Below are 24,092 nucleotides of genomic sequence, written 5' to 3' on the forward strand. Positions count from 1 at the left end.
ACTTTGAAACCACCAACTCTATTCTACCCAAATACAATTTCAGCAGACAGCTTTCTTCACCATTGTCATTACATAGCACCATGGGCTGCAGTGGAGAGTGAAGCCATCAAAAACCAGGGATTATATACCTTCTTCCACTGACATAAAATTGTCTGCAACCTCATCTATTTCTACTTTCTAATACAAATATAAATAATGTTGTAAGGGATAGTTTTCATGGAATGTCAGTTTTCTTTTTAAAACATTGATTTGATTGATTTTATCGCTTCGTGACAGTATACTGACTCAATAACTTGTTTGTTTAGACTTTTTTTATGTATTTGGGTAGTAGGGCTATCCTCTCAGCATGCTTTTTTTTTACGTTACATCATTGCTTTTTATGTAAACCTTCAAAGTCAGGAACGCTGTAATTCACCACATCAGAAACTCCAGGACTGCAGTCCATATATTGACAAAAAAAAAGCTTCCCCAGACTAAAACCCAATGCCTCATAAGAGTCTGTCATTTTTTTATTTTTCATCTTACTTATATAACACACGCACAGGTTAATTCAGAAGCAGTGATCAATTTCAACCCAGAATATATCAGCATTTTGTTTCTCTGAAAATAAGTAAACATACATAAAATGAGTGTGTGATCACCTAAGAGGTAGCAACTGTGTTTTATTTTCACAAAATCCTTACTTGACACCTGCAGAGAAGCTGACAACGGGGAAGAAGAATCCATCAGTGTTAAAGTCCTCGAACATGCCCTGAACAGGCTGCCCATTGATCCTGAAGGACATGCTGGGAGCACCCAAATCTAGACAGCAGCTGACCACATCGTCTGAGTTCAGCAGGTGCTGGTTAATGGAGGCCACAGCCCTCGGGATTCGTCCTAGACAACCCCAGGCAGAGACAGAGAGGGAGGATAGATGGCTGTTACAGCTGCAATGTCATTGGGAATATAGGGCAGGATGATGGGCGAGAGGAAGAGAGAGAGCAGAGAGGTGTACAGATGGGAGATGAGTGCTTTTAACAGGAATGACATGTAATGAATGAGGGGAGGTGATGGGTCTTTTAGAAGATTTAGAAGGGAAGAGAGGTGAAATAGTTGTTATGCTTTTAGTAGGAGAGCAGAGAGGAGAGTCACTGAAGAACTTACAGCCCTAAGTCAACAAGCCAACAGCTGGCTCTATGAATCCAAACTACTGGCTGGTTCTTTACGCATTTGCGGACACAAACCATATCTGGAGTCAGCTGGCACTTCAGTTATACCATTTACAGTGTGTCTGAGTGCAACTTGAAGATGTAAGGTAGGCGTATTTAAGTCAACACAGAGAATTTTAAGTTTAGCAGGCAATGTGAAGAAGGGGAATGACTCAAAAGGGCTGTCAGGTCTGGATGTTGAAATTTTATATCAGTGTCAGTGCTGTTTGTCCTTCACAATGTGGAAAACCTAGGCAACCTAGAGAGCGGACAGCAGGTTCCTGCATAATTCACAGTAACTTCTGTCAGTGCAAAATCCTTCCATAATACCTTTTCTTTTTGTATAAAACACAACAACTGACTTTGAAATATTTCGAGCCAATACTGCTAATTAATACAGAGTGATTTCGGAAGTGTATATTCTATAAAATAGATTCAGGTCAAATTTGAAACACCTTTACTCATAAATTACATGTTGGTTTGCCACGTCTGAAACTTCAACAAGGGTCGTACACCAAACTAAGCAGGCCCTACCCAATACAAACATTGGTTTGTATTGGGAAACACAAGGAAAACCATTAGTACTACACAAGGAAACACAAGGAAAACCATTAGTACTACAAATTCTCATTAAAATAATCAACAGTCTTCCAAATTTAGCAGAAAATTAAGTTTTCATATAGGATTTTGTCAAACAGAATTGGAAGTCAACTGATACTGCACAATGCCACATTATAACTTCATTGGTCTACCACATTTACTACTGCACTTTTCCTCTTACATACACATTCCACTGATGCTGCTACTGTAACTTATGCACAATAATTTGTTACAACCTCAACTTTTTGTATAGTGTTATTAAAAATTTCATCTTTTGCATATAATGTTTCTCTGCAGTTTTTGTACTGTGTCTTTAATATATTCTTACACTGCCCTTATATCCCTGTCTTTTGAACTGCTGTAATGGTCAACTTTCCCTAGTGTGGGGTCAATAAAATTTATCTTATCTTAATCAAAGTCTGGAGAGGGACTTCAGAGTTTCCTTGTTGCTGTAAGACCAACTCAGACCTTGCATACTCCATCTTCCCAATCACACTCATATATAGGAGCAGCCAGCAGTGAAATATTAAGCTGTAATGCTTACCTGACCAGAGATGAAGTCCATCAAAACTGTAGGAGTAGAGATCATCCCCAACACCATTGCCTCCCCACCCCTCTCCTCCACCAGGGTAAGGAGCGTAGCCTTTAGTGTTGGCCCAGCCCACTCGCAAGTGTGTCGGTTCTCCAGTTACAAAGTGGTCAACCTGGTCAGTGACTAGTTCAAAATACCACTTCTTATACTGAGCTGAACCATCAGCAATGCCCAGGAAGATATTTGGCCTCATACTGTAAGTTAAAAACAGAGATTGAAGAATGGTATATGATGCAAAGCAGTAGCTTATCTCGTAGTAAAGAGTTAGTTCTGTTGAACTTAAAAAGGTACACCCTCTTTATTAGCTCGAAATACTGGCTCCAATTTCTCTACCATTAAAGCTGGGATATGCACTATATTTTTAGTATCATTGGTCTAAAAATTTCAAATATTTTTGACCCATGAATACTTCTAAGTGGAAAAAGAAAACCATTAAGAGGGTACACCTTTTCTGTTTCTTTACCTCTGAACATCATTGACAAGTCGAGTCTGAAGCAGCAGGTCCCTCCTGGGAAGCAGATTATCACAGATCAGATTCTGATTGGCTCTCACTGCCACTCCATTGCAAACACAGAGGGAACAGAGGACATCCAGAATCTGGTATAGAAAAAGGAAAGATGACATTTGTGTAAGGCATCTTCACACAATCATACTCTGAAATGAAGCGATAAGTAGTTCACTCAGATTCTTTGTAAGTACAGTGCTTTTAGCATTTTTTTTAAACACAGAGCACGAAGGGCCCTCAAGCCAGCAGGACCATCGTCTTCCAACTGCCACTCATTATCAACAGCTGTTGTTTATGAGGATGCCCTTTCACATCAGGAACGATTTACAGGGTAAAAATTAGGAGACTGACATTTGTTGCATGTAAGACATATCGCTGGTATGTCATCAAATGCAAGCACGGACACACATTTAAATCAATTGTTTTTTAGAGTTCTAGCTTTTTAGCTTGGGGCTGCACAGTGGGGTAGTGGTTTGCACTTTCGCCTTGCAGCAAGACAATCCCTGGTTCAAGTCCCGGCCTGAGGACAGGATCTTTCTGCATGGAGTTTGCAGGTTCTCCCTGTGCATGCGTGGGTTTTCTCCGGGCACTCCGGCTTCCTCCCACAGTCCAAAAATATGCTGAGGTTAATTGATAACTCTAAATTGCCCGTAGGTGTGAATGCGAGAGTGATTGTGTGTCTGTATATGTAGCCCTGTGACAGACTGGCAACCTGTCCTGGGTGTCCCCTGCCTTCGCCCGAGTCAGCTGGGATAGGCTCCAGCACCCCCCGCGACCCTAGTGAGGATAAAGCGGTGTATAGAGATAGATAGCTTGTTAGCTTGGCTTTTCTGTGCTATGAACCTGTAGAGACAGGCTGAAAAGGGATAATGGGCTTTTCAATTAATTCTCTTGTCATCAAAACATCATAAAATATTTAATGAACACATTCGCATGTAAAAGATATTGCTGTCTGTGTTACATTAAATTAGTATTTGTATTTCACAGCTTGACATTTTTTAATTTACTAATGTAAAAAGTGAATCTCAACATTATGAGTCTATCTCTTGAGATGCCAAAATTTCAATTTGTCCAAGCATATTACCCTACCCAATTAATACAGCATGTAAACTTTATAAATTTGTGAATAACATGAATGGTAACATGGTAACTGTAGGCATGACAGCATGCTAACAGTGGTACTCAACATAAAATCGTCCTCTGCCTGAGCAATTCCACATTAAGTCTGAAGCACTTGCACCAAGAGCTAATCACTGTTTGGTCTAAAACACTGTTGTCTAATATTTAGACTGTTGTGCTCATATTTGTGCCCACCTTGTGGTTACGTCCATGCTTGTAGAGCAGAGAGATGATGGATTTAATGTGCCCTCTCTGGATGATGTTAAGAGCCTCCGGGCTTTCTACCAAGATACAGTGGAGGACTTCGAGGATTCCTAAGGGATTATATAAAATACTTGCCATTATCAAATAGACAAAATCTTAACATCCACCAACAAATTATTTCTTACCCCCGTACAATGTTCTCATTGCTTGGGGCCAAGGTTTCCATTACAATCTAAATAAAATATATTTCCCACGATACCTGAGGAAGATTCCAGTCTGTCCAGTTTGCTGATCAACCAGTCCAAGTTCCGGGAAAACTGGGTACAGTTGTTCCTATTTCCACGAATTAGCGCAGCTTAACAAACAAGAAAGTTTCAAAAACATTTAATGAAAGTATGCACAAAGTTTAGAGAGGACAATACTATTGTAAAATTTGTAAAATTCCTTCCAAGTAGTAGAATCATAGATGCATTTATGTGGAAGATAGTATGATTATTAATGGAAAACAGCTCCATTTTCCTGAGAAGACAGACATTATCTGACAACTTTAATCAACAGGTAGACAGTAAATTTCATTAAATCTTTTAATTCCTTGTCATATACTATTATAAAGTCTTACTGATAAAAAATACATGGGGAAAACTGTAAAGCCAGTGTGAAGCCAAGAGCTCTATGCCCTATAAAGAGTTGAGATGTGTTCCTTTGTGCCCTTTTTCTGTCACTGTGGTGACATTAAAAAGTCGACTTATGACTTCATTGTTTTATTTTTCATCATTTGAATTCAGGGACACTAGGCCAATAATGCCTGTGAAACAATTTAACAGCACTTTGTGTCAAAGGAATACTGATGGGTGTCTAATCTCCTGTAATTCTGCCTTTTCAGGAAAGCTATAGCTCAATACAAACATGTGGATAGAGCCATCCATGAGTCAAGGGCAAGGATGTTCACTGTGGATGTGAAATTAAAAGTCTGAGGCAGAGAGGAGAACCTGGGGCTACACAAACTACTAACTTCAAATAATAGTTACATTAGCAGTATATACCGGGCTTTGCAAAAGTTCTGTTACACTCGGTTTCATGATCTTTAGAGACGTTTACCTATTGGAGTGAAACATTCCATTAAACAAACTGAAAATTCTACCTTATAGGCAAGTGTCATTAATACAAATTTATTCTCTGGTGAAGTTGTATCAAGATGGAAGTCAAAAGAGTTGAGATATCTGCTCTCCTTCATGCTGGCCACAACAAGTCTGATATAGCCAAACAGCAGAACATCAGCTGGATGACCGTCCACAGAGTCTTTCAGGTTGTCACCATGGTGAAGACCGTCCGCTAGGGTTGGCTCCAAAAAGCTTTTTCTCCATAGACCCCAATTCATTTTTGGAAAAAATAAAATTTGATAGACTGATTTTCTACAGCTCAGGATTTTTTTTCCCGTTAGTTTTCATGGTCAAAATGAGAGATCAGGTGGCTGATCTTAAAATAAATCAATACTGAATTTTAAATAAATCGTTAAAGTTGGTGGAGCCAGGGGGCGTGGCTATACTTGATAGACAGCAACAGAAGCCTCTGCGGTAAAATGTGGGCGGGATAAGAGAGTCCTCAGCCAATCCTGCCCCTAGTTGCTCTCCGGTCCAGTCTGTTTGATGACGCTTTTTACGTCACTGGCTCCAAAAAATCCAAAACGGCGACCAGGAAGTAGCAAAATCCGGGCTTCATTTTCTCGGCGTTGAAACCAACGGGTGACATCACGGTTAGTTTACGCCTGATTCACAGGCAGCAAATTGTTACTAAAAAGAATTTATTTCATAGAACAGAGGGAAATAGAAGTCTTATCTACAATCCTATAAAAAATGAATGAACGTCATCTGTTAATTGTGAGGATTCTGCCCCAGTCTAACTTTTGTTGTCCTGTTTCTCTAGCTCCCCCTGTCTCCTGCACCCGGTCCTCTGATTACTTTCAGCTGATGCAATCAGCTCAATTCCATTCACCTGGTCCTCCCCTCTGCTATTTAAGCCCTACCTTTCCCTCAGTTCTTCACTGGCTCATTGTTGGATGCACACCCTGTCACTGACTCTGCTCCCCTGCTTTCCCTTCTCTGGATTACATCAGTTTTGGGACTTTTTTGCTTTGCTCCCCCTTTAGATTTACCCCTTTTTGGACTCAGCTGTTGGTATGGACTTTAGTTTGTTTTCACCTTAGTTATTAGTTTCCCCTTGTGTGTGAATCTGTTTGTAGCTCTGCCATTTACCACTGTTTAGTTTTTTTCAGTCACTTCAGTCCCGTTTTCAGTTTGTAGCATTCTTTGATTAATAAACCCTTTTATTATTATTATTATACCCGGCTGCCTGTCTGTTTGTGCCTGCACTTGTGTAGGAATCTGGCAAAGGCCTCTGGAATTCCAAAGGCCTAAGACAAACAGAGATAAGGTCTCTCTCTCCAGCACTGACCAACACCCATTACTAGAGGAAAGTTGGAACATTTGTATTTCTGTGGGTTCTCATTCACAGAGAGATGGAGTCCCTGCTGAACATTTATACACCTGGAAGAACCTTTATGATGGACAAGGATTCTCTATTTTATGCTATGGATGTTTTGTTTAATGAACTGTCATGCTAAAAGCCCTTCCCAGCTTTAAGAGACCCTCGCCGGAGACCTCTCTACATTCCACCAGATCAGATAACAGTCATAAAACTTTATGGCTGAAGGCTGGAGCACAGGGAGACTGGAACTGAACTAAGACAAAGAACCTTTTGAAAACTCATATTTCTGATATGTATTTTGAATTTTCAGGTTTACCAAAGTGACAGAAAACCCTTCACCTATCACATATCCGAAATTGACCATGCTATGTCTTATAGAACCAGAATTATTGATTTTTGAGGTTTAATGTGATTTCTCCTTTTTCTCTCTTCCTATTTAGGTTGAAAGGATGAATTCTTGTGTTTATTCTTTACCAAATGTATGACTTATCATATTTTCACTGTGACATATATACCTTTAGGATTTAGAACACAGTAATACATATTTCTTTATTGGATCAAATAATTCATCATACTTGTTAATCTGCATAACCTGACATGTGTTCCACATTCACACAACTTAATTATGGTGGAGGAATAGACAGATCGTGTTTTGCGCGTTTAATATCACAATGTTTTAATTCATTCTGGATTAGTTTTTCCATCTCTCTCTGTCTCTTCTGTGAGAACAAAGTAAGGGTCATGTTACTAGCCAGAGGTTCGCGCCGAAAAAGTTCCTCTCTCCGCCCAGGTCCGGCCCAGGCGCCGCTGACCCTTAAAAGGCCAGCCACCCCCCGTCTCTCCCTCTTACGCTCTTCCTGTCTTTCACCCTCTGGAGACTGCAAGTCAGCCTCTCCCATTATTTTCCTATCTAGAAGCGCGTTTTTTTTCCTTTCTTCTGAAGTCTTTCGTTCCAAAGTTTAACTATTTTATCCTTTTTAATTTTTGCAATTAATTTAGACATTATGCTAATTTTTAAGCCGAACTTTATTCGTGAATTTCGATAAAGAAGTGATTAAGAACTGATTTACATTTTTCTAATTTTTGGGCTCTGCAGTTTACTCACTCTGTTATTCGGCTAATGCCTGCTAAAATATCAAGAGAGCCCTCATTTTTGATCAAGTGAAATTTTCCATCAAACGGACCCCGGCCCTCAGCTGAGAACTCCGGAGACCTGCTGGATCAGGTGCATTTGCACCGAATCGATCAACCCACGGCAGGACATCCAAGTGTGGCCATAGCGACGACACACCACTCCGAACCAGCAAGTCCAGGCGCATTGTGAAGTGTCATCTGAAGGTCCACAAGTCCCAGCCACCTGACGGTTCGGCTACGGTAAGAACCAGCTGAGTACTAAGCCTGATCAGGGGTTTGATGTGACTAACTACTTGATTAACTACTCCATTCAGCCGTTTATTCGTATACAAATTATTAATTTTAATTCAAATTACCGGTTACCTCGTCAGGTTAGCTCTCTGGCTAATCTTCACCATATTCCGGTCTCTCATACACACACCTACACACATTCCACCGACGCACACACACACATGTAGTCATGCATACAAACACACACACCTCTATGCACTGTAAATAGGATTTCACTGGTTTATTCAACAGAATAGCAAATAAAAGCTTCATTTTCGACCAAATTACCAAAGTTTTGAGTGTTTCATTTTGCAAGAACGTGGGTCCCTTTAACCGAGGATTCAAGCCTTTTAGATATAAAACTGATCAAATTTAAAGTAATAAATTTTTAATTAATGTTAATTAATTCCTCTAAAGAGGTGGTGCCCCTTTTATACAAACGAGTGCAATCAATCAAATCATATTAAGTAGTGTCTCCTACACTTGGGTTCTCCACCCCACATTCCTGACATTAACGAAGAATATGCAATATGATAAACATTTCAAAAACAGCTTGACATTGGACACTGGAAGAAGTGTTTTCTGAATTGTTACTCCTGAGGGCAAGGATTAACTGAACCCAAATCTTTCATGTATTGTATTGCATTATACATGTTAAAGCACAAACATTATCTAAAAATCTCTACAAATGATCAGTTTCTCCGCTGACAGTACTTCACCTGATTATATTGACTTTTCTTGTTTACACCTCTGTTTTTTTTTCTAGCCAGTATTCTTTACTTTGGTTGTAACGTGTTTTTGGTGGTTGTTTTCTACACTCAAGTTTTTGATTGTTTCTTTTCCCAATGTGAGCGTGCTTGTTTGTATCTCTGTTTATCCCAGTGATAGATTGGTGACTTGTCCAGAGTGTCCCCTATGCCAGCTGGGATAGACTCCAGCCCCTTCGTGACCCTGCAGAGGATTAAGCGGCATCGATGTTCGATGGATGGATGTTTCTTTTCCTCTAACCATATATGCACTATTGCATGTAGTATACTTTTGTACGGTTTTAGCCTCAACTTTAAATTTGCTAAGTAAATTTGTATAATAATAATAATAATAATAATAATTATATAATAATAATTGTATAATAATGTTGTAAGGTCCTAACCTAAATATTTAAATTAATCTGGTAAATTTGTTTAACCCTTTACGCTTCAGTAGGTGTACCGCCGGCGGTACACCTACTAATTTGCATAGGAATTTCAAGAATGTCCGACGGCTGCAAACACGATTATACAAACACTATACGCCGATGGAAAGCTTAGATTCTCATGAATCCGCCGGTATAAACCACTTTCAGATGTGATTACCACAGCGGGTGAGAAAAACACATTTGTCCGACAAAAACAAATATTCATCCATCCGTTCTCTATACACGGCTTCAACGCATACAGCGCGACTCACATTTCCGGGTTTATTATTACACACAGAAAAAAAGATTCCACAAAAAACGGCCATAATCCAACCTTTTACATCCAGACAACACAAGCCAGTAAACTATTTTGTCCAAAACATGTCCTGAAGTCGGTATAAAATCCCCGAATCGGTCGTTTTCAAGGAAATACACCTCGCGATGTGCGTCCAGTATTCCCTGTATTTTTCGTAATTTTTTTTTATTTAAAAATAGAATATTAGCGATTTTTTGTACTGAAAACGGCTGGAATTGACTGAAGCTTAAAGGGTTAACAGATAATACAGGGTCTTGACCTTAATGCTTAATTTAGTCAGATACATTAAAATACTGCAACATCTTAACCTTAATATCTAAATCAGTCTTTTAAATGTACACACTAAATAATATAGTAGGGTCTTATCCTTAATATTTAAACTTAAAAGGTAAACTGGTAATGTCAAGCACTTGAACTCAATGTCTGTTTTTTTTCCAGTGGCTATGTATCCATAAATGTACTTCTTTGGAAATACCTAAACCAGTTACTTATAGTGATAGATGAATTTGATGTCAATGTTCTGATCATTTAACAGGCAAGCTGGCTACCTAGAGAATCAGGTTAGAGCAATAAATATGTATTTTCCTTAAAATAGATTGTCTGGCCTGCTGCAGACAAGGTTAAAATGAACAAGGCTCCTGTACAATTCATCATGCAAAATCTGCTTCATCAAACTGTCTTCTGAATCCTTGGGGGTGACCCCTCCGTGGGGAAGGCTGAAGTGCACTCAGAAGAGTGTATTTATGGGTTTTGAGCATGTGTGTGCTTGTGTACAGTGTGTGTACATGTGGGAGAGGTGATGATGAATATAAGGGCAGTCAAGGTGAGCTGAGGGGAAGCTGCTGATGAGAAGGCTCCAATGACAACCAAACAAATATCCAAGAAAAAGTTGTCTCAAAAAAACTTTTCAGGGTCAAATCTTTAGTATTCATGGCTCAATATGTGCCCTGAGAGAATGCCAGCATCTTTGATGGCTGGCATTTTGTTAATGACGCTATCTTTTCTTAAAATATTCAGCTCAATGCTCTGTAAAATGTCCACACTGCTTTCAAAAAAGGATGTGACTTACACACGTGGACAAAATTGTTGGTACCCCTCAGTTAAAGAAGGAAAAACCCACAATTCTCACTGAAATCACTTGAAACTCACAAAAGTAACAATAAATAAAAATTTATTGAAAATGAAATAATCAAAAACAGCCATTACTTTTGAATTGTTGATTAACATAATTATTTAAAAAAACAAACTAATGAAACAGGCCTGGACAAAAATGATGGTACCTCTATAAAAGATTGAAAACTATTTGACCAGAGTGACATGATTAACTCAGGTGTGTCATTTAATTGACATCACAGGTGTTTCCAAACTCATAATCAGTCAGTCTGCCTATTTAAAGGGAGACAAGTAGTCACCCTGCTGTTTGGTGAAAAGGTGTGTACCACACTGAACATGGACAACAGAAAGCGAAGGAGAGAATTGTCCCAGGACATCCGAAAAAAATTATAGACAAACATCTTAAAGGTAAAGGCTATAAGACCATCTCTAAACAGCTTGAAGTTCCTGTGACAACAGTGGCTCATATTATTCAGAAGTTCAAGACCCACGGGACAGTCGCCAACCTCCCTGGACGTGGCCGCAAGAGGAAAATTGATGACAAATTGAAGAGACGGATCGTTGGAATTGTATCCAAAGAGCCCAGAGCAACCTCCAAAGAAATTAAAGGTGAACTCCAAGGCCAAGGTACATCAGTGTCAGATCGCACCATTCGTCATTGTTTGAGCCAAAGTGGACTTCATGGGAGACGACCAAGGAGGACACCACTGCTGAAAAAAACTCATAAAAAAGCCAGACTGGAATTTGCAAAAATGCATGTTGACAAGCCACAAAGCTTCTGGGAGAATGTCCTTTGGACAGATGAGACCAAACTGGAGCTTTTTGGTAAGGCACATCAACTCTATGTTCATAGACTCAAAAACCAAGCATACGAAGAAAAGAACACTGTCCCTACGATGAAACATGGAGGAGGCTCAGTAATGTTTTGGGGCTGCTTTGCTGCATCTGGCACAGGGTGTCTTGAAAGTGTGCAAGGTACGATGAAATCTGAAGACTATCAAGGCATTCTGGAGAGAAATGTGCTGCCTAGTGTCAGAAAGCTTGGTCTCAGTCGCAGGTCATGGGTCTTCCAACAGGACAACGATCCAAAACACACAGCCAAAAACACCCAAGAATGGCTGAGAGAAAAGCGTTGGACTATTCTAAAGTGGCCTTCTATGAGCCCAGATCTGAATCCCATTGAACATATGTGGAAGGAGCTGAAACATGCCATTTGGAGAAGACACCCATCAAACCTGAGACAACTGGAGCTGTTTGCTCATGAGGAGTGGGCCAAAATACCTGTTGACAGCTGCAGAACGCTCATTGACAAATACAGAAATCGTTTAATTGCAGTGATTGCCTCAAAAGGTTGTGCAACAAAATATTAAGTTATGGGTACCATCATTTTTGTCCAGCCCTATTTCATTAGTTTGTTTTTTTAAATAATTATGTTAATCAACAATTCAAAAGTGATGGCTGATTTTGATTATTTAATTTTCAATAAATTTTTATTTATTGTTACTTTTGTGAGTTTCAAGTGATTTCAGTGAGAATTGTGGGTTTTTCCTTCTTTAACTGAGGGGTACCAACAATTTTGTCCACGTGTGTAGATGGAAGGCAGGACAGACTATCAAAGCAGAATGCAAGAGGCATTCTGTCTTTGCTTCTCTCTCCACTCCCCTATAATAAATAATTACTAATAAATGTCATGCAAAGGCTGTAGCCAGCTGTGAAATCCAGATGTCACATGCAGGAAGCACTTGGGACAAAATAGCGATACAGCGATATATCGTCGTCCTTCTTCGTGCGATGTGATTATTGATATATAATAATATAATAAGGCGCTCCAAACCCTGCCAGATTCCCCTGTGAGCTGCCATTTCCCCAGTGTTATTACTTAATGTCTCCACAGGGTGGCGTTAATCACATGAATGGGGGAGGCTTGAGCGAGAAGAAGAGTTTATACAGGTATAATGGCTGAAAGCAATGTCAACATAAGAGACGCCCCATCCACGTTTAAGTCCAAAGTGTGGGCCCATTTCGGCTTTCGCAACATTGAATGAAAAAGCAAGCTCAACAAAGACTATGCAGTTTGCAAGAACTGCCTCGCAAAAGTAAAGTACACACGCAACACCACGAACCTGCAAATCCACCTGCAACGCCACCATTCTGAACTACTAGCAGCGAAAGCGGCTAACGCTGCTAACGTTTCCAGTCAGCCTGCAGCCGTGAGTACAATGTTTAAAGCCAAGCTTCCTTTCTCGTCTCCGAGAACCGTCAGCATTACAACGTCCATCGCTGGCTTCATTTGCAAGGACCTCCGCTCTTACAGTGTGGTCGAAAATGAAGGGTTTCGAAAAATGCTACACACACTGGAACCAAGGTATGAAATACCAAGCAGAAAATATTTCACCGAAAAAGCAATTCCAGGTCTTTATGATGAGCCAAGAGGAAAATTGGAGAATGCACTCAAGACTGCACAGAGAGTTGCCGTCACCTGCGATGCCTGGACTTCACGGGCCACAGAGTCTTATGTTACGATCACGGCCCATTTTATTGATAACGAGTGGGAAATGCACTGCTAAGTTCTGCAAACACGGGCGATGCAGGAGACTCATACCGGGGCTAATATGGCTGAAGTTTTACAGAAGGCCATGGAAGAATGGGAGGTGACTGAAAAAGAGCCAGCTGTTGTTACTGACAACGCATCGAATATGACTGTAGCTGTTGAGCTGACTGGATATCAACACATTCTGTGTTTTGCACATATTCTCAACCTCGCATCACAGTGTGCTTTGAAACTGACAGCTGTTGCTCGACTGCTAGCGAAAGTTCGGAGGATTTGCGTATTTTTCCACAGAAGCACCATAGCCGCGGATGTACTGAAGCGACACCAGAGGATGTTGGAGTTTCCACAACACAAGCTCATAACTGATGTTGGTGTCTGATGGAACGGTGCCTATGAGATGCTCTCCAGGTTTCTCGAGCAGCAGCCTGCCATCTGTGCTGCCCTCTCATCTCCTGGGGTAAGTTATCTATTATACATTGTGCTGATAAAGTCAATTAAATATCTGATTTGTTTCTATAATTTCAAAAAGGGAGTTGTAAATTTAGCCATATATATATATATATATATATATATATATAAGTAAATGATTTAAATTACAGTCCTATGCATCTTTGAAGGGATTTAAGGTTAGGTGGGTTGAATGTTACTGTTACAAAATATATAACATTAATAATAATAATTTAATCATAGGTCTATTACGTCAGTTTGTCATTAAAGGTGAGAAAGACTGTGAGTGACTGTAGCCTGACTGACACAGACATCTCAAATATTGAAGAGACTGTACAAGCTCTTAAACCAATGCTGGTGGCCAAAAACATCATGTGCGAGGAGAGGAGCACAACTATTTCTATCATTGCACCGCTTCATGCCCAGCTTTTGAGCGAGACAACCTGCGCTGTTGAGGACTGTCCACTTGTTCGAGAGATAAAAAGCGCCATCAATCAAGACCTATCAAAAAGATATGACTCTGCACAGGAGAAAGACTACCTTTACATCTCATCAGCTTTGGATCCCAGGTTCAAATCTCTGCTCTTCCTCTCACCATCAGATGTGCAGGACACGTATGCCAAAATGGTGTCAAAAGCTGCTGCTCTAAAGGTAATTAAAATGACTAGTTTTAAAATGAAAATTAGTTGATGTGAACATGTTTTTAGATAAATATGTAAATGTGTGCTACTGTTTTCTACAGGAGGATGCAGATTTGGAAGTTGAGAATAATGCTCAAGGGGGAACTTCTGCAGATGAGAGAGGACACAATGAGCAGAGGGCTGCTGAATTGCCTGGCACCAGTGAGAATAGGAAGCGTCCTTCCAGTGCCACACAAAAAAGAAGAGGAAATTGGCACTTGCTGACCTTCTGAGGCAGACATTCAAGACCACCAGGGCCCCCCTGCTGTCAGCTACTTCCATAGTTGAAAAGGAGATCAAACAGTACCAAGACACTCCATCGCTACCACTGACAGATGATCCACTGGTATGGTGGAAATCTCAGGGACAATCCTTCCCACTCCTTGCTAAGCTAGCACAAAGGTATTTGAGTGTTCCAGGGACTAGTGTAGCTGCAGAAAGAATCTTTTCCACTGCTGGTGACCTAATCGCCGCTGAGAGAAGTGTGTTGACCTCTGAGCATGCTGATCAGTTGCTGTTCCTGAAGAAGAACATGCTTATTTAACAAAGAATTGAAATGTGCTCTGGTTGCAATACTAGTTGCTGCAAAGCACTGAAATGTTCCCAGGTGTATGTAAAACAACACCAAGATGTTCTTAGGTTTACATAAACGAAGCAGCTAATGGTTCCAGGTTCATAATACAGGTTGACACGCCATAAAATCTGTCCAGATATGCATTAAAAACAAGCATAAAATGATGTGTATAGGTTTACATACACATATCAGTTTTGCACTAAGCCACTTTTTTGTTTACATTTTAAAAAGAAATATCAACATTAGTCATGAGTTGCAGTCAGTGTGTTTATAAAAGAAGCCTATGGCAAGACTATAGGCAGTTTTTGTTAAGTGATTTATCCAAATTTGTGTCAAATCTAATGAAAGTGACACCTAAATGCATTTTTTGCAGTAAATAAAAAGTACTCAACTTAATCTTTCTACATGCATTTTGTATTTTCACTTACAGATATCGTGATGTATCGTTATGTGATTGTCCTGCAATATATCGATATATCGCAGTATCGCTGTATCATGATATATCGGTATCGTGAGCCATGTATCACGTATTCAGAGGTACCCTGTGATTCCCACCCCGAGGAAGCACAATAAGAGAGAATTGAGTGTATGAAGGAATAAGGAATGGAAAGAAAAAGCAGAAGACATCACACAACCCGCTACACCTTAATGTTTTTACATTGGTTGCAGTGGTGCGCCACACCTTTTAACTTAGTTGCACCAACAAATAATTTTGGTGTACTACAAATGAAATAGTGGTAGTTTCTTATCATATTATGTAAATGAATGTAAATAGGAATAAAAGTGTTGATGCTGTTTTATACATTTAAATTGTACTTTTTTGGTCGCCCCACGACCTCAATGGGTTTAGCTGGTGACCCATAAACAGGGGATATAGTTCCCAACGCTCGGTCATGAGTTTGAATCCAGCTCATGGACCTTTGCCGTATGTCCTTCCCCTATTCTTCTCTGAAAAAGAAAGAAGCTGAAAAAGGCCTAAAAATACATCTTTAAAAAAAACAGTTCTTTTTCATAAGGATGACCTTAGTTGTAACATTATTAATAAGTTGCTCTTTTTGACTTTATTACAACTTTACCAGGTGTCTAACCAAACATTAGTTTTAAAAAAATTAAACAAGGGAAAACCAAGTCATTATCTAGCAGGCCAGGCTGCCCACAGACACACACAGACAGAACTGCTAAATGTCAGCAGCACCAGTATAAATAGTGTAAATGCTTAGTTTCACTTAACATACTTTTGTTGCATTTGGTACCAAAATGACTGGAACCCTGAACCCTGCAGGATATCGAGTGTCAAATGTGAAGTTCAATGAGAGAAGGATTCCATGAAGACACTGAGAGATGATTAATGCTATATGTCCGCTCAGAGTCAACAGCTGATGGCTCTGAAGAATTTTCAAGCAATCCATCGCTCAGGCATACTTACCCAAGAGTTCATAGAGGAGGTTGAGGATGTCTTTCCATGCTGCACCTGCCTCCTCCCCAGCCATCTCTCCAAAATGGGCTGCACTGTTGTACAGGTTCATCCGGTCAATGCATTTGGACAGGAGGGTCAGCATACCCTAACCAAAAGATGTATACATTACAACCATAAATAATATGTGGTTTACCACATCAGAGTATAACTACATTTACTTTTGTAACAATATGTCCTTCATCTATTTAGTCCGAACCCATAGCTTGAAACAGTATAATAAACATCTGTCAAATGCATTTTAAACATCTGACATCTTAAACTCTACAAACTGCTTATCAAAAATGAGAGTGCACCAGTTGACTATAAAATTATATTTTGTTTGGAAAATATTTAAATTATTCTGATGCAGCAAGTTTAAAATCACAGTTTGTAAGAGATTCTTGCTCAGAAGTGAATGGCTTGACTCTCACCTCCTCTTTGAAGAGGTCTTGACGTTTGATGAGTGACCGAAGAAGACACTGTTTCTCCTCATGCTCCAGCTCTGAATCAGGCTGCTTAAAGTATTCAATGAGATCGTTCAATGTCTGCAGCACCTCTTCAACGTATCCGGCGACTGTCGTAGACTCACCCTCTGCAGTGCTGTCCAAAGCTCTGGGGGAAAGACAGGGAAGGCCAAGAAAGAGAATCATGTTATAAAACCTTAAACAGACTCGGTGAGAATGAATTTATGTGGATGTTTTGTAACTGGTAGAGAAAGTATTTTCCAGTATTCCCTCTCCTTACTTGATAAAGTTGGTGAAGAGGAAAGTGGTGTTACGGATGATGCGTGCAGCCCGAGATTCTTCATGCTGACAGCGCTGGAGGATGAGCCCATCATCCATGTGGCCTTCAGAATGTAGGCAGGCCTAGGTCAGGACATCACAGATTTAAATATAATTTGAAACTGAAACAGGATCAACAATAACAGAACTAGGCACTGATAACAAGCCATATAATTTTTTGTCCAATTAGACTGTTGAAAACCTATCAATGCAATATTAGAGATTTTGATTTTAAACAGTTACTGATGATACTGAAAGATAGACAAAACACTGCTTTATCTTGGTTTTTAATTATTCTCAGAATTCTACTGCTATAGCAGGTATTGTGCAGGCTATCCATAAGCCTTAATGACTAAACATCTTAGTATACAATTGGTGACTTTGAAGAGAGAGTATACTACCACCAAAGCTCAGAGAAATCTGATTCACTGCAATCAAAAAGCATAATCAAGAAGAGAGAGCGTTTTGGAGGATTTAAATGTAAAGTGACCATCATCTCCAACATGTCAGGTGCATTGGCAGGCTGCCAAGGCTGCAGAGACTGCCTGGCACCACCACTAGGTGACGCTTCATCTACCTGGAGGCATGCCCGACGATGAACAGCATTCATGTGTGACCCTAATCCCCCTGTCTCACCCAAAACGAACTGTAACCTCCATGTGGCCCATTATCACATTTAAATGGGTTGCTACCTCACAGACACACAGGATGGTATAATAATATGGTTCTATTGCTAAGATTCAGTCTTACATGGTGCACTCATCTAAATATAGTTACTACATCAAATGATTACAGACTAATTACCATATAAGGAAACCATTGCCAGTACTGGAATATTGACTGGTTTTTGGGCCTCTGTTCACAATATAATGAAGTAGCTATCTACAATGTGCTGTTGCCACCTTGCTTGAAGTCAACCTCTGTACAACTGGGACTCAGGTTAGCAAATGTCTGCTGCAAAGCCACCAAACAGGTCAATTCAGTTCAAGTACTACTGTATATTCATGGACTACTGTATGTTCAGCATTGCACTATGCAGAGTAACAAAAACACCTCTTCTACGTGCATTGATTGAAATACCTATTAACATATACATGTTTTAACTGTGTGTCCTGATAACTGAAAAAATGCTCTTTTGTTTATAATCTGTTTGGGAATGACTCAGTAAAATGTGATTTCTGGAAGAAAAAAAATTATCATATTTACCCTTCTTTTCAGGGGACCAAGACGAGATGATTTTGCATCAGGTGCCTGGTAAGAAAGCCACAGTCCTGTCGCCATGTGCATGACAAAGCAGACAGAGTCTCCATACTTGATTTCTGGTGCTCCCATGCCATCAATGTCCCTCTTTAGGCCAGAATCACCCTTTTCCTGTTGTGTCCATATTGAGAGGAACATACCCATTAGCAAAATATACACAGATAGAAAAGCTGCATACACTGGTATGGAAATATGACAAATAAAGTTGTATTGTGACTTGATGGTAATCAGAGGGGCAGGTTGGGGAGAGTGCATTCATCGGCCTGCCAGGAAGTTGCTGCTGGCCTCATTAGCTACGTTTCTGGTGCAGCAGAGATGGAGCAATGCAGCTGACTGTAGTTGACAGAAAGTAGCAAGGAACATATTAATGCCAATGTTCAACATGGCAAAGCATTGCCCTTTCTAGATACAGGAACTGACTGGCACAGGGTAGTGTGGATAAGGGATGGGAAGAGAAGTTAACTCATACAAAGTAAATAGAAAGGGCTCTATCTAAAATTTTCAAATGAAACATGAGTCCTCATTAATTCCACAAGGCCTGAGGGTCCTACAAATATGATTACTAGGAGGACAATTACACTGCATTGTCAGGAGTATAAGTCAGTAAAATAAAACCTTGGAGGTTGACAGGACTCAGACAGATTTTATACTGTACCTCATGTAGATAAAAGGATATCCACAGGGACAAAATGGTGCTCTGTGAAGGTGACTCACTGTGCAATGGGCTCTTTATGTGGCTTTAACCACCCATTTCAACACGGGATAATAATGAGGGATTGCTTACAGAACAAACGATAAAATTCTGACATCAGCCACAGATATTTGTACAAACTTGAGATAGGCAGGTTCAATACAAAAATATACACATAAAAGCATTACTTTTTTAAAGGATCAGCAAGAAACAAGTTGTTGCCATGCAGTAGAATTTTACTCTTGTCTCACCTTCTACAGCACAATTTACAAGTACAGGCTACGATTTTGAGCATCATTGAAACACCTATTTACAATTACAATTTCAAGGAAGCCATGTGCTATTTTCTCAGGGTTATTTTTAGCAGTGAGAATTTGTTTTTTGAACAAAGGCAATTGAAACAAAGCTGCAGGAACCTGTAGAGTTTAACACAGTGAGCATTAAAGAAAAAAGTGGGTAATTAAGAGGAAAGAATAAGAAAAGGCAAATGAAAGCATACAAAGTTAGTATCCCAAAAAAATGTCAATGCATCACAATAATTCTTATATCTGTACTGATGAGGGCAAATCTAACAGAAAATGGCTTCATGCAAGCCAGTTCAACTAGCCAGTGCATGAACAACATAAATGTTTGTTACTATATATACAGAGCCACCTACTCAGCAGCTGTGAAAAGGTCAATTTATGATAGGGAGACATGAGCTCATTAAGAGCTTTGGGACTCGTCTTGGGAGCCTTTGATGTCAGGGTGTAAGGTACCCAGCCTAAGCCTTTGGAAATCCTGAGAGATGGCAAACCCAGATAAGGACTCTCTCCCCCAGTTCCTGGAGACATGTGGATACGCATGTATTTCTTTGTGTGCTTTCATTCACAGGAAAAAGACAGAGACCTTTCACTTGAGGATGGAACTCCTGTGAACATTTATACACCTGGAAGAACCTTTCTGATGGACAAGGATTCTCAATTTTATGCTATGAATATTTTGTTTAATCAACTTTCAGGCTAAAACCCCTCCTCCATTCTCTGCAGGAATGCTCCCTCTCAAGAGACATCTCTGCCTGGCTCCGGGGGCCATAAATTTTATGACTCTGCTGGAGGAGCACAGAGAGACACTTTCTTAAGGAACAAAGAACATCTTCAAAATTAATATTTCTGAGATGTATTTTGAATTTACAGGTTTACCAAAGTGACAGAAAGGACTTCCTCTATAGCATATTCAAAAATCACACTTATATGTTTTATAGAAGTGGATTTATTGATTTTGTGATGTTTAATCTAATTTTGTCTTTTTATTCCTCCTGTCCAGGTTGAAACTGGTGGAAATTGTGTTTACTCGTTACTATGTGTATGACATGTTATCAGATCTTCACTGTGACATATATATTTCTAGTATTTAGAACACATTATGAATTAAATAATTCACATAATAGTCACATATGTATTAACCTGCACATTTAGGAACATGTGGTCACATCTACTTAAATGGATTATGGTGAAGGAATAGACAGATAGCATTTTGCACGTTTAATATCACATATTTTTAATCCATTTTTGGACCATCATTTCAGCTCTGCCCCTCTTCTCTGTGAAACAAAGGAAGACTCAAATTTCAGTGGAGATTCGTGCCCAAGCATCATGGGTCCTCCCCTTAGCTGGACCCACAGGTAAATTCAGCTGTAGCCCCCACCTCAGTCTCTCTTCTTCATTCTGTCTCTCTGGGGAGCCTATGCTAGAGTCTCCCATTATTTTCTCATCTAAAGCGCATTTTTTTTCTCTATCTTCTGAAGTCTTCGTTTCAAAGTGTTAACTATTTATCTCTTAATTTTTGTGACCTTAATTTAGACATTTTTGCTCAATTTTAAGCCGAATTTTATTTGTTTTAATCCCAAGAACTGATTAATAACCACTTTACCTTTTTTCTAATTTTTCCGGCTTTCATCAAACATCCGTTCTTTTTTCTTGGCTAAAGCCTGAGAGCCATCATTTTAAATCAAGTGGCATTAACCTGAACCCGGCTCTATTCAGCTGTAAACAGCGGAGATCTGCTGGATCAGATCTCCTTCACGGAACTGGTCCACTACGGCAGGACATCCTAGCGTCGCCATAACGACGACACACCGCTCCGAACCAGCAAGTCCAGGTGCGTTGTGAAGTGTCACCGGCCGCAAAGTCCAAGCCAGGAGGAGACTCCGACAGACGGTTCTGACCGTAAGACCAGCTGAGATTGCTCTGCCTGATCTGGTTGATGTGACTAACCACTTGATTAATGAATTCATTTAATCCGTTTATTCTTTTACAAATTGCTCTTAGTCCAAATTATCGTTTACCTAGTCAGGTTAGCTATCTGGCTTCTCCTCACCATAATCAGATGCACATGAGATCTCACTACACACACCCAACAGTCTCTCATACACATGCACATACACACATTCCACAGACACACACGTACACACACACCCATATGCACTGTATATCAGATTTCACTTGTCATTATCCAATAGAATAGTAAATAAATGCCTCATTTTAGACCAAATTACAGCTATGTGTGTTTCATTGTGTGAGAATGTGGGTCACTTTAACCGAGGATTCTAGCCGTAAAGATATGCGACTGATCAACTGATCAAAATTTAAATTAATTAATTTTTAATTAATTTTAATTAACTAATTCCTTACGAAGTAAGGTAGTGCCCCTTTTATATTTAACGAGTGCAAATAAATTACTTTACGTAGGTCTCCTACACAGGGGGAAGATATTTGGAGTCCTCTTTTAATGAGTTAACTAAAAACTTTTATTTACATCAACACCCAAGGCAGCTTTCAGATGGTGTAACTGCCTTGCTCAAAGTGCATATTAGAGCTAATTGTAAAAGTATAATAAATATATTACGTTTATACAGGTAAAGGATAACACTGACCTTGGAAGCCCGAAAGCAAAAACCAGTTGCCTTGGTGTCAGACTTCTCTCTATCCTGCAGGACCAGTCCACGGTCATCAGTCAGGGCTAGATAATGACCAGTAGAGAGATGTCGTAGACGGAAGGCCTGGCCCCACCGGATGTGGCTGCCACTCCAGCTATACATAAAGAACTAGAGTCACAAACTTTGGATACGAAGCCAATGATAGCTGTTTTGACCTTTCACTTTTTTGACCAAAATTAAAGGTACTGTAAATTGACAACAGTTTTAAAGCTTTCGCATGAAGCAATGTGGTGTATTTTGAAAATCAAGGGCTGCTGTGGAGTGAGGTAAACCCTAATACTATGAATTTGATTCTTACATCCTTATAGCACTAAACAAGGAACTAATAGCAAATTTATAACAGATTTGAAATCTTGATCACAAATCAAAAATCTAAAATTATTCAAGTCAGGCAACTTCTTCACTTGCTGCTTACATTTAATAATATTCAATATTCAAAAAGGCGTTTGCGAAAGAAACCAAAATGGAACACTGGAACTTAACGGCCATATACTGTACTTAAATGGAGCTCAGCTTTCTCTATGCTGACAATGCCGTAGGGAAATCCTGTCCAAAATTTTTCATTGGCTGGACGAAAAACATGTATCTTAATAGATGCACCTGAGCCATTTCAAAGTGTACAGACTCTGACAGGCACTCCCTAGTCAAGCTGGCAGTCAGCTTGACTAGTGGGAAAATGTGTGGGTGGCCAGTTACAGAAAGGAATGAGAAGAAAGAACAGCGTGGGTGATAGACAGAAGAGAAGTAGACTGAAATAGGTTGAAAACAGACCCTCTCATTTTGTACTACAACAGGAATTGGCAGTGACAGCTCCAAGAAGAGGAAGGTGATGTTTAAATATAAGCCACAGTATGGTGGAGTGGCGGCTGGCCAATAGAGGGCACTCGGGCGCCGCCCCACTCCCCCCGGTGTTTTTGATTTTTCCTTTTTAAAATAAGTATTTTTTAAAATAAACAATAATCAGTTATTTTTAGCACCATGCATGTTTAAATTCGCAATTACATGTCATGTACAAAATATTAAATGGAATTTTCGGGGAAAATAGTTTCCTGCTCATCTCTGCTGAGCTGCTGGGGCGCTAGAGAAATCGCCCCTGCAGTGCGGCAGAGCAGCCAATTACCGACAAGAGATTCGACATAGCAACAGAAATTTATCCAATCAGCGTCGTCGAATCTGATGCCCAGAGGGGCAAAATCGATTTCGCCCCAAGCCAAGTGAGCATGCGTGAGTGCGGTGGATAACTGTGACACTGTCACAGTGAGGAGGGAGACTTGGCTAGCTGGATCTAGTTATGCAAATGCTTTATATTGCTTCCCGTGTTTGCTCTATAAAACGGCTGGGACAGACACGGCATGTCCTGTTTCAGGAGTAAGAGATATGAAACATTTATCCGAGAAAATAAAGAAACACGAGAGTAGGAGGGCACATATGGAGAACACCGTTAAGCTAACGATGCTAGGCAAGGCTAACATCGCGACGCAGCTAGATGAAGAGATGAAGAGTGACACACAGTTGCACACTGTTCTGAAGTGGCCTCCAATGAGCCCTGATCTGAATTCTACTGAACATCTGTGGAAGCAGCTGGAACATGCAGTCTGGAGAAGGACAGCCTTCACATCTGAGACAGCTGGAGCAGTTTGCTCACCAGGAGTCAACACGTGCAGAAGTCTCACTGAGAGTTACAGAAATCACCTGACTGCAGTGACTGGTTTAAAAGGTTGTATAACAAAATATTAAGTTAAGGGTACCATCATTTTTGTCCAGGCCTATTTTATATTCATGCAAAGTAATCTTCAACAGAATAGTACTGTCTGTCTGTATACACACACACATTTATTCCCTTGACCAGATTTTTCTTTGTATAAGGTTGACTTTAGCACATCATCCAGCAATGTATTGCACTTAGTAATTTTTTTGATATTTTGTCTAAATAGTATGTGTTTGCTTATGTAATCTGCTCATCATTTTCTGGCTTG

The 24,092-nt window shown here is 39.9% G+C and overlaps 1 protein-coding gene across 1 annotated transcript in view; it reads right to left on the reverse strand.

Annotated features, from left to right (window-relative positions):
• Positions 1–24,092, reverse strand: part of ryr3 (ryanodine receptor 3) — a 242,283-nt gene that overhangs the window by 102,989 nt on the left and 115,202 nt on the right. Inside the window, exons 11-20 of the mRNA XM_051937044.1 lie at positions 22,054–22,210; positions 18,395–18,559; positions 17,151–17,272; positions 16,838–17,018; positions 16,377–16,512; positions 4,467–4,562; positions 4,199–4,317; positions 2,843–2,976; positions 2,332–2,573; positions 684–876 (exon numbers count right to left, since the gene is read on the reverse strand). Coding sequence (XP_051793004.1) covers positions 684–876; positions 2,332–2,573; positions 2,843–2,976; positions 4,199–4,317; positions 4,467–4,562; positions 16,377–16,512; positions 16,838–17,018; positions 17,151–17,272; positions 18,395–18,559; positions 22,054–22,210 — 1,545 coding nt within the window. The remainder of the gene's footprint in view (positions 1–683; positions 877–2,331; positions 2,574–2,842; positions 2,977–4,198; positions 4,318–4,466; positions 4,563–16,376; positions 16,513–16,837; positions 17,019–17,150; positions 17,273–18,394; positions 18,560–22,053; positions 22,211–24,092) is intronic.

The sequence above is a fragment of the Acanthochromis polyacanthus genome, chromosome 16 (assembly GCF_021347895.1).
Source record: "Acanthochromis polyacanthus isolate Apoly-LR-REF ecotype Palm Island chromosome 16, KAUST_Apoly_ChrSc, whole genome shotgun sequence".
Taxonomy (NCBI): Eukaryota; Metazoa; Chordata; class Actinopteri; family Pomacentridae; genus Acanthochromis; species Acanthochromis polyacanthus.